The sequence below is a fragment of the Anabas testudineus genome, chromosome 5 (assembly GCF_900324465.2).
Source record: "Anabas testudineus chromosome 5, fAnaTes1.2, whole genome shotgun sequence".
Lineage (NCBI taxonomy): Eukaryota > Metazoa > Chordata > Actinopteri > Anabantiformes > Anabantidae > Anabas > Anabas testudineus.
The window spans coordinates 17,095,795-17,113,753 of record NC_046614.1 but is presented as its reverse complement, the minus strand read 5'-3'; the positions used below and the strand labels follow the sequence as shown (position 1 = coordinate 17,113,753).

Below are 17,959 nucleotides of genomic sequence, written 5' to 3'. Positions count from 1 at the left end.
TATTTCTGACGACCCCTCGCCTTTTCCTTCCTTCACAGCTCCACGCACACCGCTAACGCTAGAGGTTACACTTACCATCAGGTTACACACACATCAGATACTGGTCAGATGCGATGTGGGAGCTGTAATGCTTCCGATTGTATCTTGATATTGCCACCTATAGCCAATATCAATATTCTGATCAGCATGCTGCAACAGTCAGGTGTGTGCTGCTGCCATTCAAAGGCTGCAAGGCTTCCTAAAATCTGTCATTTAGGCTGAGCCTTGCAGGAAGAAAGGTTTGATCAAGACGATCAAAACTCATGTCATGTCATTTCTTTATTTATGAAATTCAACTCCATATCAATAAACTCCACCTGCCTGAGCTTTGCTAGCATTGTGCAAAAGAAGAACTTCAGAAAACTCATCATTTACTGAACATCCATCTGAACCCCACCTTTGTGATCTCTATTGTGTTTGTTCTGTAGTATTGATCTGATGGATTTGAACGTGTTACCCGTCTCAAAAAATAAGCAGGACTGATGTTGTAACAGATACATTAAAGACTGACTGCCTTTGATGTATCTGTGAATTTTCAGGTGCCGTAAATCTAATGAGAGTCATAATTATTCTCTGTGCGTTGTTTCTGTCCAGTAAATGGATTTTGGCTTTGCCTCAAGACACACTGAATAGCAGCTGATGATTACTGTCACTGAACTAAATTAGCAATGGAGATGAAACCAGCAGTAAAAAGCTTTTTGAGTTTGATGAATACAAACCTGAGTTTATCAGCCTGATTTTGATCCCGTCATTGTTTTTTGCTCAGACATTTTTGCAAAATGACTGGCCTGCAGGAGCAAGATTGGAGTGCTCTAAATGCAAATGTTCTCCTTGTTTAAATGTAACGCATCTGGAACAAGGCCAGCGCACACACACACATACACACACACATATATATATAGATATAGAAATTCTGAAACATTCGCATTTATGCACGTGTTTCACACTCCTGCTAACACACACACACACATGCACACATACACATTCAGTACACACACACGAGCAAGAGAAATCCACACCCATTTGGCCTGAGGGCTGACTTCAAGTGATGATGAATGCAGCAGAAAATCCCTATTGGCTTATTCTGTTGTGTCATACACACACACACACACTTACACACACGCAGACCCACGTAAGACAGCATTGTTGAGGTAGATTTCCCTGTTTGACTGCCTCGCATATCCTGATTGTAGCATGTCTCCCACCAGCACACTGAGTGGTCATTATCACAATATTTTGATGCTGTTTGAAGATATCAGCGGGTAGTTATTCGTTTTTCACGTCTTGGCAGCTGTATTTTGACAAAATGAAGAATTTATTCCGATCAGATGAGCATTCTTGTAGATTGTGAAGTTTATTTTAAGCCCCCGTATCGCTGTTTAAAATTTTACACAATATCTTGAATCCCTTTGTTCAATTATTTATTTGAGTGCTGCCGTTCTTTTCCGCCTATAATGCATCAGACAGAGGAAATGCACGCTTTGTATTAGCCTACACATGATGACAGTTGGAAGCATTGTGTGTAGAAATGATGCAAGATCATATTACCCAATTAAGGAAAGTGTAATCTGTCACTATGAAAAGAAAGCATACTGCTGTTATTCTCTACAAGCACTTCCGAATGGCAGCAGGCGCCTTCAAAACTGATTGCATCTTAAAACTGAAGCATGCAGCTCTCTCCTCATTTCGTGTCCAAACCATCCCTCAATTTCCTTCTCTTCAGATGAATGTAATCACAAAAGCATGTGTGCAGTTTTCATCTTTGTGAGTGTAATTACTTTGAAGGCCTGTAGGAAGTGATGGTGTTTTAGGTGTGCAAATGTATTCAGAGCGGGTTTTTTCCATCTGTCTTGGCTCTGCAAAACTCTCAAAGGAATTTCTAAAAAATGTATGTGATTTAAAATGCTGGGGCCGTCAGATTGGATCAGGATTTAAAATATCAGGCCGACAGCCAAGTAGGGATGCTGCAGCAACCCTGTAGTGACAACTAAGCACTCACATTCTGCCAGTTGATAAAAACAATTCGCATCGGGGCAGAGCTGATGGCCACACATTTGTCTGCTGGAGGAAGTCTCCTTCCAGAACTTGTTAACTGACAGAGGCAATGATTTGAGCTGTTGAGTGATGGTTTGACTGCACCTGGGTGGCAGGCAGGAGAAGACCTGGAGAGATTAAAGATTGTGGTGTGTTGGTGTGCTCAGATGGAGCCTAACTGGAGTGTTAGAGTCGTACCAACGGCTGTAAAATTCTGGAGGTGAATTTTGATGACTTGAACTCACACTCACTTGAACTACTATATGCCGTGCATCCTTGTAAGCATCATTCAATTGTCTATTTCTGTCAAGCTGAACACAATGTAACAGTAGCCCCAGTGGATTACAGTCATAAAGATTAGGAGAAGTACTGTGTTGATTCATCTTCCAATTGTTACATAGGTTTATTTAAAAGAAACATTAATTTTATATTTATAACATTGACATATCATCACTTTATAATGTCAGAATAGAAACAATTTCCAATATACATGCAGCAGACACAGAGCAACATTTGCACTTATTGAAAGTTGGGTTTGTGGCTACTGATATTTTTCGCCCTCCACAAACTCCTGAGGGAAATATCTGAATCTTTACTTACTAAATCGTCCGCTGTGTTCACCAGCTAGTTGCATATTTTGTCTGTCTGCCTTTTTGCTGCTGGGAAGGTAGCAAAAAGGCAGACAGACAAAATTTTGTCAGAGCATTTTCTTACCAAAAGATGTCAACTGGAAACTAGGCTGAGGACAGCGTTGAGACTAAATAAAAAGAATCACATTTCAACCAATAAAACCGAAACAGTGACCCGAATGATGCTGAGAAGAACATCAGCAATAGTTATATTCCAATGTGATCAATTGCTAAGATAAAGACATGAATTAGTGCAGCTTTAAACTAACATTGGTCACTCACACACAAACTTGAATAGGCTAAGAAACCATATAGTTATGGCTCAGTGAGTTGAACTTGGACACATCACTGAAGAGCTGAGGAAGAATCAGCTTGAAGTTTGGATATTTGACTCCCAAAGTAGTAGATCTCCTTTGCGTCATTCACTTAACACCACTAGTGAGGAATCTGTGTAATTTCTGGATCAGCAGTGAAACATTGGTGCAATAAGCATGCAAAAATCAGCCCCTCAAATGGCAGCATACTAAGTGGAATCCCTTATTCAACCTTGAAATGTTTGATGAAAAAGAAAAATGATTTATGCTGAAATAAAAACACAGAACAGTTCAAATCCTTCTTCTTGAAAGCTGTATCTGGCAGTATCTTGAAGCACTTTCACACATTGAAACATCATTTTTTCCATGAGTAACATTCTCTTCTCTATACAACCCGTGAACGCGTTTCTTATTATTAGTGAATTTCCCATGTCTTCGTTCATCTTACATTCTTTGCCACCTGTGGAGCCTCACAGGGCTCTGTGACTTTCTGTGTGACAGTAATAACCATACTCAGTCTGTACTGCCCCAAGGCTCGGCCTTTGTGTTTGCTCCACAGTGGAGTGACACAGCTGTCTCTAGTATTTCTCTGTCTGGAAGAATGCGGCGTCAAAGGAGCCAGGTTGTTCTTTCCAATCTTCTGGCGGGCCAAAGAGACTGCCACGATGAATCACGATTCAGACTCAGTTCCATGAATAAATACATGATCATGTCGCCATCAGAGGCAGAAGAATATGGAATTCCTTCTTTCCTGCTCGAGGTGATGATATACATATAGATATCATCTGCTAGAGCTGTGCACAAGATAGGATAGAGTTATTAAAAAGGAATTGTGTGCATATCATAACCATGGCAGCGTATTATTACAAGATACTATACAAGTTAGAGGAAGGTGTCTGTATGAAGTAACTTGGAAGCTGCAAAAGCTTTAAGAGCTTCACTAGTGCTCTTTGTCCAAAATGAAATTATACAATGGTTCATTTGGTTGGTGTTGTTGCAATTATTTTTAGCTGCACACTCGGACTGAGTTTAACTTAAGGGGGTAAGGGACTATGACATAACTTGTTATCGCAGATTATTAGATGCCTCTCCGTTTCTCAGCAAAACTATTTTAAGAGAGAATAAAAGCTTAAAATCTCCACAGTGGATTTACTCTGCGGTGTCTCTTAAACTATTGGTAATTCTGCCTCTGAAACTGTGGGTCGTTTTGAGGTACATTTTAATGGCCCTGATTTGTACCAGAATAGAAAAACAAAAATAAAAGTCTCTTTTCCATGTTACGTCAGCCATTATCCTGTCAGATTTAATCCTCGGGCTATGAGTTGAAATGAATGAAATGCCTAACCTATTTTCTGACCTCTCATCATCATCACTGGGACTAATTTGATGTATATATTTTTTTGTTTCTGTCGACAATGATAGAGGGTGGGGAGGGTCAACTTGTTTGTGATGAAATGGGTCTCTCCACCCACATGAGTAAACTCAAATGAAATGTGCGCATTAAAGAGTTATTGATTCTCTATTTTCTGCACTCCATTTATAATGCTATGGATTACCTTTCCCTAGCTGCTGTTCCCTCATGTGTTTACAAGTCTTCTATAGAAGCTCCTGGGTGTTGGTATTCACAGCTGGAAATATGTCTTGCTTACATATTTGGGAAAAATAGAGGATTAGAATAGCTTTGTCGAATGGTTCACAGGGATGGAGTGCATTTAGCACCAAAGCTCTCAACTATTATTTGGGCTAAGACACTCATTTTCTCCTGAAAAGCTTTTTTTTTCTGAGAATTCTCAAAATAAATTGAGAACATATAGTGTGCTACTGTAGCAGAAAATGCTAAAAATGATTCAATTATTTATCAGCAGGCTTTCTGGTTATGGACTGCAGCTCTTCTCGTGTCATATGGCTGAGAGCTCATTCTCTTTTCTTCTTTCTGTTTGTTGATTAGGCACCGAAGTAGAAAATAGGAGAGGAAAACAGCTTCTGTTGAAACAAACTGTTGACAGTGCATGCCGGGTGCTGCATAAAGTCATATACCTGTCTCGCACCTTTTGTTATTTATAGATCCATTGGAGCTGTTTTTTTTTCCCAAGAATATTTCTCTGCTTTGGCTTTAACTGTCTACAAACCAAACAGAATCAGAAATGGAGGTCCAGAGGTCTCCACTGCTCCTCAGCCCCTGTGCACGCTTTAGTGCTCTAATTCTATCACTGCAGCGCACACACCCTATCCAATTAGGCAGTGTAATGGGATTGCTGTGTAGGGTCAAGATCCGCACTCATTTCTCCCGTTGGACATCAGCATGAGAGCAGCTAGCACTTCAGCCATCATCTTCTCCCCCCTCCCTCTCACGTTCTGTCTTTCTTCCTCAATGCAAGCTTCACTGTAGTTTTCACTGTCTAGCCGTGTTTCATGGTTTTATGATTCTGCCGCCTATTTCCTCCTGACTCAGCAGCTGTTTTGGGAAGATGTGAGAGAAGAAGCTCAGTCTCGTCTGTCAACTCATTATGTTCAGTGGAGACTTCCAGCAAGTTTTAATGGCGTCAAGGGGGTTGGGGAAGCTTCTGTCAATCAGCAGTTTAAATATTAAAGAATCAAGTGACTTTGGTGAAGTTTACTTCAGCCCAAACAACCTACAGTTATAGGCACCTACAGTAAATGAGTAAAGCATGCTCTGAGATGGATTTATTTTATTTTAAGAGAGAAATCAATGTATTAATCACCACTATTTTATAGTTGAGTTTCTGGCTGCCTTTAGCCCAAGAAGAACTAATCTGTCTACTACCAATAAGGTCTGCCAGGTCTTCCTCTCATCCTTTCCCTAATATTAACATTATAGTGACACCAATTTAGTCAGCAGCCACACTAAACCGGATATTAGCTGCCGTTTCCTTCAGCTCATCTTTATTTTTTACCCAGTGTGAACGTGTGACAAGGTTAGATAAGCTCGTGCCAGTTCGTCAATGCTTTTCCTTCCCATTTCTCTCCCTTTATGACAGAAGTACGCTGTGACTACCAGGCTTTTCGCTCTAGGGAGTGTTAATAGAGCATCCTCTCCCTCATTAGCCATGGCCCTGCCCAGGATGCTGCATGCCTGGTCTCCATGTCTGCCCTCAGCGTCTGTTGGGCAGTACATAATAATCAACCGCACATGCTCACACACGTGCAAGTTCATACAAAGACCCCAAGCCATCGGTGCCATATTAGCCTTGTAATAGCACAGGAAGGAAATCCCACAGAGAGGAAGGGAGCATTCCTGCCCTTCAGTTAATCACAGTTGAGTTTATTGAACTGACACTCGAGAACACTGACATCTACTATGGGTCACTACTTTTGTCCTTTCTCAAGGGAGTGATGGTTTCAAACAGATTTTTTCTTTTGACTGAGGTTAATCTGTGCTACCCTGATTTTAGGATTTTATTAAATCGTCATTACATAAGAGACTTGGAAAATCTTGGCAAACACAAATTTCAAGCTTATTTTAATCTTTTCATGGCCCAGGATTGGTCCCAGCCCAGACTTTAAAAACATTTCTTCGGGCTACAACAGCAGGATGCTGTTTCTTTGTGGCTCCCAGTAGGTGCACTGATAATCACAACACGCGTTTTTTTTTCTGCTTTCACTTCATCTCTTCTATATCCCTGAGTTTTTAATTAATTCCATTTTAGGCAGCTCCTTATATCATTTCTTCATTTTTTCTGGAGGCTTTTTATTATCCAAATTATCCCGCTGCACTAGCTCTGTTATTAGTTGCTGCTGAATTGCAAAAAGAATCCAAATAACGTCTTGTTGATTTTACTGCAAATTTAAATGACACTTTACTAAATCCAGTCAGGTATTCCCTTAACTTCACTGGCTTTGATAATTGCATACACAGGTCGATATGTGCTCATGTTGCTACATTTCTGCAACTTCTTTCATGCTGCCCTTTAATGGTCTGATGTATCATTCGTTCTCAGCCCGTCATTATTAGGGCTCATGCTAATGGTGCCATGCAGTTCACAGCAAGTCTGAAGGATTCAGATATAATTGGAACTGTGAAACTGGACAATGCAAAAATCTTTTTTTTTTCAATTTAGCAAAGGGGTAGATGTGTCTGTGGATGTTGTATTAGACATTGCATGCATTATTATTCAGTTAATAATTATGACATGATGTCACACCCTGCTAAGATCACCCACCTAGAAGGCCAAAGAAGGTCTGTATCCACTGCCAGTCGTTTACTTTCTTACATATTTTCATTCAGATACAGGTCTCATCACTGCATGATAGCCTACAGCTGCTAGGAAATTGTATGTATGGACCCTACATGAACACACTTCTAACCCCGACATACAAGTGCACTAAATCCCGGTCCCTCTGCTCCACAGTGACCCAGGCTGTCAACCATAGGTTATTAAAGCTGTAAAAATGATTAACCTAACATGGGTAAAAAATAGTGATAGGTGTTGTGTTAACCTTTACCAAGAAAGTACTACACAGGTGCTGAGGGCAATGACCCTAAAATTAACAATCCATGCACCAAAGTAGCTAACTAACGATGTGCTCCTTGACCTCCCAAACAGCAGCATTCAGCTTTTATTCGAGTGGCAGCGTAAGGGAAGGGATTTATTTGAATACAGACATTACCTAAGTGGACCCCTGGCAGGGGTGTTGCTGTTTTTAGTGACTGACACACTGCAGCAGATGATGAACGTGCCCAAAATATGCAATTTGTTCTCATATCTTTGTTTTTCTTCTACATATATATGTGATATAAATATTCATTGCTTGAAGCCAATGGAAAATGAATGGGCCTGTGCTGCAGTTCTATGGAGTCCAGTGTTTTTTGCCCCACAAGTCACATGAAAACTGTGAATTGGAGCATTAGTTCTTCTTTAAAGTCATATACGCGTCTAATATCTCTCTAAGTTTATACACTTATTGAATTAGCAACTCGTAGACATTGGTTGATGATTCAGTTACCATGTCTTCACTCTCAAAGCGAGTGGGTCATTGGTGCAAGTTTTTGTAGAATATTGTTACTTCTCCTCAAAAATGGTACAGCCCCATTTAATTTCAGATGAAATTATACATGTGCTAAATGAATGCACAGGCTATTCCTTAAGTGTTAGTGTTGATTGGGTTACTTGACACAATCAGAGCTACTTTAGCACTCAAGAAGGGTGTTTTTTATTGTACTCTTGCTCCCTGAAAAACAGAATTAAATGCTAAATGGGTTTTGGCTTTTTTCCCTGTTGTGCAGGAGCAATGCAAACAGAGGCAAAGCTACTGTCAGTTATAATCCTTGAGGTCCCTGTGAGAATTAATTTTGACTGGTTTTCGCACGTGGCTGTTGACTGAAATCGAGATAAGGACTGCAAGACCTCAGATATTTCCTTTGACATCGAATATTCCCTGTGAGAGGCAGGATGTCTAATAGCTGAGCTTTCTGACTGTCTCCAGTTCTGATCGAAGGTCTTTGCTCCAGGCTGAGGTCGCTGATCGCAGTTTATTTTAAACAAATCATTTCTTTCTAAAGGTTAAATTAGAATCTTTTGTAGGATGTCTGTACATCTACAACGTAAATAACTGGAAGGCTTCTTAAGGTTTTAGGCACAGACAAATGTGACATGCAGGAAAGCACAGGAGCAGTCACACCTCTCACTTAATAATGAGGTGTCTTCATCATCACTGAGTGTGAAGTGTTCTCCTTTCTTTTTGCTCTTTCACTCCTACCTGCCACTCTTTTATTCTCTCCAGGTATCTGCACTGTCAGAATTGCATTTGAACTATTTTTTTGTGTCCGTTGCTTTTGGAGGACCTCTACTGCATATATATATGAGCTTTAATTCTTTTTCATTCAATTGAGACAGCATAGCATATTTATCATGCATACAAGAGTACTATCAATCTTCTAATTCCAAGCTGGAAATTAAATGAATTTGAAGCTGAATCTGAGCTAAGCCTTTTTTTTAAACATCTGTTTTAAAAAATCAAGAATTTAGTTTGAAACGTCAAAAGTTTTCACTTAAACTAGGAATTTCCTGATCCGAAATAAGCAAACACACAGTTTTATATACTCTGTTACTCACAAATCCTGGTCTGAAGAAGCATTAAGATTTTATAACCAAGACACAGAGGTTGAGGTTTGGCAGTATCTTTTGAGTTGTGTCATGGTCTAGAAGCAGTGAGGAGAAATAAATGTGTAAATTTTCTGGCTGTTGTCTTAGTTTACATGTTGGCGTTTGCGTTCCTTCACTGTCTTTTTACTGTCCTCAACTTGATATTGATGTGTCTGTAAATCTTTATTTTTCTCACTCTCTTGTTCTCCGTAGGGAGGTTGGTGTTTTCTCCTGGAATGAAACTCAATGAACAAAGCTCGGTCTTGCCAGTCGTCTCTTCCCTCTGTTCTTCACTCCTCAGGTCTCCTGTTTCCCCCACTCATCCTAATAAATTATGCAGAGTATTTCACTTTGATGGGGGACTAATTGCTCCACTTCTGTGTGTGGAGCCTCAATAAGCAACTTGATGAAGGAAAATAAGTAACATTTTTAGATGAGTGTTAACACAGTAACGTTGGTGGCAAACGTTGGTTCCCTAAGCTAGTGATTAAGTAAAATAGCTACCAAAAATACGGTAATGAGTACAAAATAGCTGTAAGAAAACTTGAAAATAAAGCACCGCCATTGGACCTCGGCATTCTGTCTTCACAACTGTATATCTCAGGCACAGTGAGCCACATTGCCCTCGAGGCACTGTGCCTGTCCACTCTGCTTAGACTTGTCAGCGGAGCATTCAGTAATTTCTGGTAATATTCTGTGACTGGCGCTTTTGCAGTTGTGAGTGGTTTTCTGTTGTCTAGAGAACCTCTAATGATGCTGTTATCAGGGGCTGAAAGCCTGATTAGCTTGACGGATAACGCAGACACTGCCAGCCTCTCTTCTGTCAGTCTAACTGTGCTCGTACGTGCATTTATGAGGGTAGAAGAGAAAGCTGATGAGTTTGTGAGGGAGAGTAAGACACAGACTGACGGAGAGCAAGAGACACACAGTGAGAGTCTGATAAGAAAAACTAGGTGCCCTCCTCCTCGTCTCCCTCCTTTGCTCTTAGTTGAGCTTACACACTAACACCAAGCCACTGCAAACGAGCCATGGAGCAAAACATGAGCAGTCGCCTGGCTGCCTGACTGTCGGCCCACCATTGTGTAGGAGGTGGAGGAACACATGCCTTAATCTTCTTATCATCTCATCCAGCTCTGCCTTTAAAATATTTTGCTATATGGTTAGTGGTTAGTAGGAGGAATTCTTTGAAGCAAGGATGTGACAAGAATTATAAAATGTGAGTGGGAATTTTGTTCAGTTATTATTCTTGTGAGGACATTTTTGCCAGGCCAGAAGTTCAGAGAGCGTTTTTGGGGTTTAAAACTGGGTTATATAGGGGTAGGGTTATGATAACGTTTAGCTTTAGACCTTTTGTTGGGATGATTAGTGTAGGTAATGCATTATGTCAATGAGTGTCACTGCACATTTTAGACTGTCCTCACCAGAAAAGTGAAGGCATTGGTCATTTGTTCCTACATTCAAACCGAGCTACGTTTGCAATTTTCTGACAAGTGACCTTTTGTGGCCAAGTGCATAATTCCTGTTGTCTGTCAGAAGCAGATGTGGATGTAACACGAGATAATTATAGAGCACCAAAACCTCTCAGGGAGGAGGTTGGTGTGGATGGTGTGAATAACACAACGAAGTGTGAGACTTTGACACAGAAAACAGCTGTTTGCATCCTCTCTCCAACGTGTTAGTGTTTGTTTTGTCATCATGATCTAATGTGATTCTAGCCCTAACCCTGCATTTACATCCATATTTGCAAGATAGCAGTCTCCTTTGCATCTCTATGCTGGTTTTCCTGGTACATTGCCACAACTGTCAATTGCTACAAGGCAAACTGAATCTGTAAAGTATGAAAAATGTTGAGTTTATACCATGAAAGTGGCATCAGATATGTGTACTGTGTCCCCCATGCAAAAGATAAAAATCTGTGGAGGCAGATAACAAAGAATCCCACTGACTATGGTGATCCCTGACATTTCCTCTAGCGCCTTAACAGCTGTTGGTTTGCTGTAAAAGTGTTCATATTGCTCTGATAGTGTATCCCACACCTCCTCTTGGACAACACTGACAAATACCCTGTCTTGTTTTTCATGTTGGAAGTAATTGTTTGCATAAAGATGCAAGTACAAGAATCACATGTGCTTGTACTGTGAGACCCAAGCCAAATCCTCAGATGGGCCTCTGTGGTCCCCGGGGTCTTCAACCCTGTCTACCAGCAGACCCCTATCGAAATTCAACGGCTGCTGCAGCTGGCCTTCCTCTCCTCTTCCTTTGTTTTCTGTCAACTGATTTTCTTGCCTCTACTCGTCTCTCTTGTTCCATGTTCTCCACCTCTCTCATCTGTCATTTTTCCACCTTGATTGTACTTCACCCTTTCAGTCTCTCTTATTGTTGCTGTTTGTGCTGATTATATGTCATTACTCTCGCCCCTACTGCTCGCTGCTGTTCTCCCTCTCTCTGCTATTGGTTTTGTTCAGCTTGGTCGTGTTTTTCAGCTTTTCTTTGCCCACCAAATATGTGGTTTATAAGTTTCTGTTGATTACTGCAGTTTTTAATTTTCTCTCTCTCTCTCACTTTCTCTCTTTGTTTGTTTCTTGGTCTCTTTCTCTTTCTCTCTCTCTCTCTCTCTCTCTTGTTGCCTGCAACCCACCGTCTCTTTGTCTCCGAGCAGACAGCAGCAGATTGCAGGCTGGACAGGGCATGTGGGTGTTTGACACTGCACACAAAGCTGAGGGCCATGAACAATGTCTGCATGTACAAACATACTTGGATATATTATTTGCACACTCACACATTTGCACACATGAGCTACACACACTTATATATGCGCACAGATTTCAGCATGCAGCATTAAAGTGCATGCACATAATTGAAGGGCATCCATTAAATTATACAAATTGACAAATGAGTAAGTGTTTCTATACCTGGCTGCACCAACAGGCCTGAGAGATGGGCGTGTAGATAGGGAGCTTATAGAATACTACATTTATGCTGTTATCACATTTATGCAGCATAGGAGCAGATTAGTACTTGGTGGAGCCAGCAGAACTAATGATTGGCAAAGGGCTGTTTTTCATCCAGCTTATATAACATACTAATTTTATTCACCCAGACAAAGACCACATCACGATTCCTCCCTCTCTCTGTTATTTAGCGTGGTTTGCATGTGTTTACTGTACGGCATTACAAAAAAGCTCACTGGGAGCAGAGTCAACCCAAATCACTTATGATGGGGAACTTGTTTCTACCTGCAGCTGTGACTGTAGATATATGGAATCAACAGCTAAACTGTTCAGCTTATTAAGAATTAGAAGGAAAAGACACAAAAATGAAATATGGATTATGCCAAAGTGTCTCCACCCTCTATCATAAACCAATTATTTTATGCAAAGCTACAGTTGTAGCTCAGTTCTTTGTGGAAATGTTTCCACTTGGTGTCTTATGCTGCTGTTGATTTTCAGCTACAGCTCCTGGGAGTGGCACAGATTGCATTTTTTGCACTTTAGTGGCAGATTTTCTTCATAAAATAGGCTATTACACAAGCAGTGAGTGGCAAGAGAAAGACACCCTGATTCTCTTGGCAGATTGAAATAAACAGGCTCAATGTCAATAGATGAACCCAATGTATTGGCCTCAAAATATTTACTTCAAAAGTCAATAAACTTTTCTGTTTTTTACTGTTCTGTTCTTGATGCAGGTGATTTTGATGTTACTTCACTGCCTGGTAATAGGCAGCATGATGAACCATGGCAACACAGAGAGAACTGAGACAAATATACAGTGGCAAGAAAAAATGTGTGACATTTGGAACTATATGGTTTTCCGCATTCATTTATTATTAAATCTGATCTGATCTTCATCTAAGTCTAAGAGTATTACCAAATATAATATATTATTATAGTAATATAATGCCTAATGCCGATCTTTCGTGTCTTTTCCTATCACCTCAACCAGTAGCTCCACATTGTTCAGGAGGAATTTTAGTCCATTCTTCCAGGCAGAACTGCTTTAGCTCTGTATTTTTATTAAGCAGAGGCTTGCTGCCATGCCTTCAAATCTTTGGTTGTCTCTCGGGGTAGTTTCTTTGCCTCAGTGTTCGTTATGCTCCTGAGGTCATATTGATTGGCCGCCCACTTCTTGGTAAAGTCTCAAAGTGTCTCCATTTGTAGATAGTTTGCCTAACTGTAGACTGGTGAATTTCTAAGTCTTTGACATCACTTTGTAAATCCTTTCCAGCTTTATGTAAATCATCAATTCTTGATCGTAGAGCCTCTGAAAGCTCCTTTTGGCGAGGCATGGATCACATAAGAGTATTGTTCTTGTGTGGAGCAAACTCAAAAAGTTAGAGTGTGTTTTGTCAGAGTCGAAGTAGCTATAGTTCAAATCAAATCAGCTCAAATCAGCTTTTTTGAGGTTGTGTGTGTGTATGAGAGATATTTACATCTTGCATTTCTGTTGCACAGCTTGTAGTCTTTACAACAGAGCAAGTTCTTTATTGTTCCTGTGCAATTGTCAGACAACAGCTAATTATTAAAACTGAAAATTTACTTGAAAACCAACACAATAATGCACTTGTGAGCTGAAATAGAATATCTCATCGAAAGTCTAGAGTAAAGATGATTGAAATCCATTGATACATTTGTGTGCACTGGGATTTGTCTGCCTAGCTTGCTGTTGACTGTGTCATTGTAAAGGTCGAGAAGCGCCCGGCTCATATGTAATACATGAAGGTTCAGGGGATTACTGGTGTATTTTATTCAAGACTGGTGATGGAGGCATAATCACAGTTTAGTGCAATCTCCCTGTTGTAGGCTTTTTATGTAAAGGACAGAAATACATGTACTAACAAATAAAAGCATAATCATGCCAATTTATTGGTAGATGTATTAAGAACAGTCAAAAAAAATTATGCAAGATGGTGCACAGCTAATGGAAAACTACTTTGACTTTCTTTCTGTTTCCCAGAGTCTAAACAGTTGTAATTCCTGATTTAGGCTTTTCTTTTTCTTGGGGGCTAAATAAATTTTCTTCTTATATCAATAACAGTAATACGTCATAGAACAAGACTAACGAAGTTTCCACTTGAAGACATGGTTATACGACCCTGCAAGATCATGTTCATGTCAAGTAAACTTCAAATGAGAATACATTATTGTAGAAAACGCAGAATGTGCAGGACTGACAAACCACAGACCTTAGTTTGAGTTCTGCTCCCTGTGTTAAACCTGCATGAGTTTAAACAACAAAACCACTTTAGTTACAGGCTTAGAGAAAACTATCTAGATGTATTTAAAATGGATGTTTTGTGTGAAGTAAATTTTTCTTTTAAACTGTGTTTAAATGCACACCATGTTTTTTCTGTCCCTCTTCACTCTCATGGTATCAAATTGCGCTATCAAAATGATCACCATTACTGTTCAAAATGAGCTGAGTAAAACATTTGTAAAGGTTAGATACAGCAGCCTCTCTTTTGCTTCTCACTGTGGATGTCTGCAGCATTTGTGAGTCAGCCGGGCTGCGTTATACAATTGCAAGAGCTGCTGCTGTGAATTGTATGTACACTTACGATCCATCCGCACAAACGTACATAAACACACTGTACATAAAATTAGCCCTATTAGCAATTGGATTTGCTTTAGGAAAGAAAAAAGACTGATCTTCACCAAAACTGAGCAGATGTGTCTGACAGAGTGGTTTATTAAATATCTGGGTTAACAACTTTCGACTGAATGATGCTAGCTGACTAATTCATTGGTGGACTGGAAAGCCAATGTGTTAAATTAGTACATCTCAGGTTGGCTCTTTAATAGCTGATAATAAGTGTGCCAGCCAGCTGACTAGGCTCCACACTGACAAACAGGCTGGATTGCTGGCTGACGGCCTGGTACACAGGCGTTTTCTTCTTCTGTGTCTTTTGTCTTCTCGCTTTCAGAAATGGGTTTAAGGTCATCTACTTTCTCCTACCGTCTCTGCATTTCCACTACTCTGCTTTACTTCTCCACTCCAATTCTCCTCTCTGCTCCATCACTTCACTCTTGAAGTCCTTGAACGCTGCCCGTAATGGCTTCGCCTCAGATACAGTCTGCCTCTTTGTCTCTCTTGGGGTCACAGAGCCTTTTGCCCAAAGCTTCATGCTGAACTGCACTGATTCAAAACACCGTCTAATAATATACACACATAACATATACACACAAGATGTATACTGTACCAGACTAAAGGAGACAGACGGCCCTCTTAATGTACTCTATGCACTGCTATCCAGGCCTGATGGACGTCGATGGATACAGTGCCCATAAAGCATGTTCACTGTGTGTTAAGAAAATATTGATGCAGCACTTTTCTATGGTGGCAAATGGCTTTACATAATGTTTTAATAATAAACATCATGTGTGAAATCTCCCTCTCTTTCACACATTTCCACACACCCTTGTGCTCAGCTTCACGAACCTCCCAGGATGGATTTTACACCGAGTCAGAGGGGAGGATGAGGTGTTGGCTATAAGGACTCTTTAAACTGTCTTTGCTGTGTAGCTGACTGTGTTTGTGCTGGCCTTCACAGGGGAAGACATATGTATTTGACCAGGTGTTCCCCACTAACACCACCCAGGAACAGGTCTACAACACCTGTGCCAAGCAAATTGTCAGAGGTGAGTCATATTAACAGCTTGTTGCACTTGGGACTGGTGTATCCAAAAAGCCTTAGATCAAACAAAACCAATTCTCAAGAGTCAAATGTTCTTTCCTTTGCTCCTCCCTCTCTCTGCCCCTCACTTCATCTGTCTGCCTCCTATTTTCCTCCGTTAGGGTCTCATTCAAAGCAAGCGTGGAACCCCATTGGACTAGCTGTAGAGCATGTGGATCATGAGAAAGAGATTGATTTGGCGGGGGAGATTACTTGAGTGTGTAGAGTGTGAGATTACCATGTAGGGCTGAGGAAAGAAGAAATAAAAAGGCAAGACGAATCATAGACTCTGGTGCAGCACTGGAAGAATTCAAGGTTATGGGGGTTTTAGCAAAATGAAGAAATAAGACAAGAGCTGGGATTTGAAATGAGTCAGGGTAATGGAGAGGGCAAGCAGAGCCAGAGAAGGCTGGGCTGGAGACACCTTTCTCTCTTATGTGGTCTATCAGACTGTCTGTTTCTCTCTCCCTCTTTTGCTGTATCTTTCTTTGCCCTTTTAAGTTTATCTTTCGCACTTGCATGATGTATTTATTCTCTGTCTTCTGTGTTTCCCTTTGTGGTGGTCTCTGATGTGTCAGGATCTCATCTCCCACTGTCTTTATTCCTTTTCAGAGACACAGTCTTTATTCGTTGTTCTCTCATGCGTCACGCTCTGTTTTGCTCTCCATACGACCAGCTCAAAGGCAGAGGAAGACATGTTGCTGAGCTGAGAGCTGCAAGAGTAAATGTAACACAGGAGATGAGGGGAAGGGAGCCGGGGAAAGGGTGCTCCATGGTTTCAGCTGAGAGCCTTTGTGATTAGTCTGTGGCCAGCTAACCTGTGGCAGCTGGACTTTCAGGGTCTTATGTTTAGCCTTATCTGTGTTTGTCTTCTACCACAGGGGTTTATTAGACAGTGCTAGCAATATGACATTGAAGCTTTACTGGTGAGGAAGTGTTGTTTTCACTGCAGCCCCTAGATGAACGGACAGACTAATACGCCTCAGTTGGTCTGACTCCTAGTGAGTTCAACACAGCCGGTTTGTGTTGTTTATTGTGTACAGCCACCGAGCCCATTCAGCAACCAACCAAGCTTAAAAACCATGTACTTCTCAGTGTGCACAGGCTTTATGAAGCATTGTTTGATCTGTCTTTGGAGCAGAGGTTAAAGATGTTTGTCTTTGCTTGACTTTCTGTCAAGCAAAGACAGAAAGTCAAGCAAAGAACAGTGCTCCTGTCTAGCTGAAATCTGTAATTCTGTCAGCTTTTCTTTTGTCACACTTTAACATGTTTTTGTTTTTCCCTTTCGTTTCAGATGTACTGGGTGGATACAATGGGACTATCTTTGCCTATGGGCAGACTTCCTCGGGAAAGACACACACCATGGAGGTACTGTATTGCTGCATAATTTAAAAGATAGACCTCCAGTTGTGGCAGACACACATGGATACAGCCACATTTTTATTCTTTATTTATTCTTCTAGGGTATCTCCTCTCCTCCTCTCCCTGGCAGTACATCTCCCACTATCAATGTCATCACCTCCTATCTCTCTTTCCCAGGCTTCTGTGGGAACTAACCTGCTTTACAACTCTCTCTGGGAGACAGTACTGCTCCTTTTTAAGTCAAAAGCCCCTTTGCTCTCCTTTTTTTTTACCTTTCTTTCTACTTAATTTGTCCCAGGTTCTGCATTTACAGTATGCTACCTTTTACTCACATATTCTCAACTCACCTCTTTATCCGTTCTAGGGGAACCTTCATGATCCACAGGGAATGGGAATCATACCACGGATAGCTGAGGACATTTTTGAACACATATTTGCCATGGATGAGAACCTAGAATTCCATATAAAGGTACATATGAATTTAATTTTGTGTCTTTTCATGCACGCATAGTGTGTACTGTACATTTGTCACATAGACAGGGTTGTACAGGCTTAATTTGACACTATGATATAGAAATTCAGCTTGAGCCTGTGGTGTAATCCTCACATGGATGAGCTGAGTGGAATCAGATGAGCATCAATAAATCATGATGTATAAACCATGATAATCCTACAATATTTGTTGTGCTTTTTCCCTTTTACACCACAGTCTTATAATAGAGCATAACTCCTCGCCAGGCCCATAGGAACAGATTACTGCAACATCATTTGGCAGATTTGTACAGCATTCATCACATTCCCTTCATT

At 40.7% G+C, this 17,959-nt stretch overlaps 1 protein-coding gene across 1 annotated transcript in view; it reads left to right on the top strand.

Annotated features, from left to right (window-relative positions):
* kif5ab (kinesin family member 5A, b) overlaps nucleotides 1-17,959 on the top strand; it is a 50,386-nt gene that overhangs the window by 135 nt on the left and 32,292 nt on the right. The window contains exons 2-4 of the mRNA XM_026347093.1: nucleotides 15,668-15,755; nucleotides 17,085-17,158; nucleotides 17,517-17,621. Coding sequence (XP_026202878.1) covers nucleotides 15,668-15,755; nucleotides 17,085-17,158; nucleotides 17,517-17,621 — 267 coding nt within the window. The remainder of the gene's footprint in view (nucleotides 1-15,667; nucleotides 15,756-17,084; nucleotides 17,159-17,516; nucleotides 17,622-17,959) is intronic.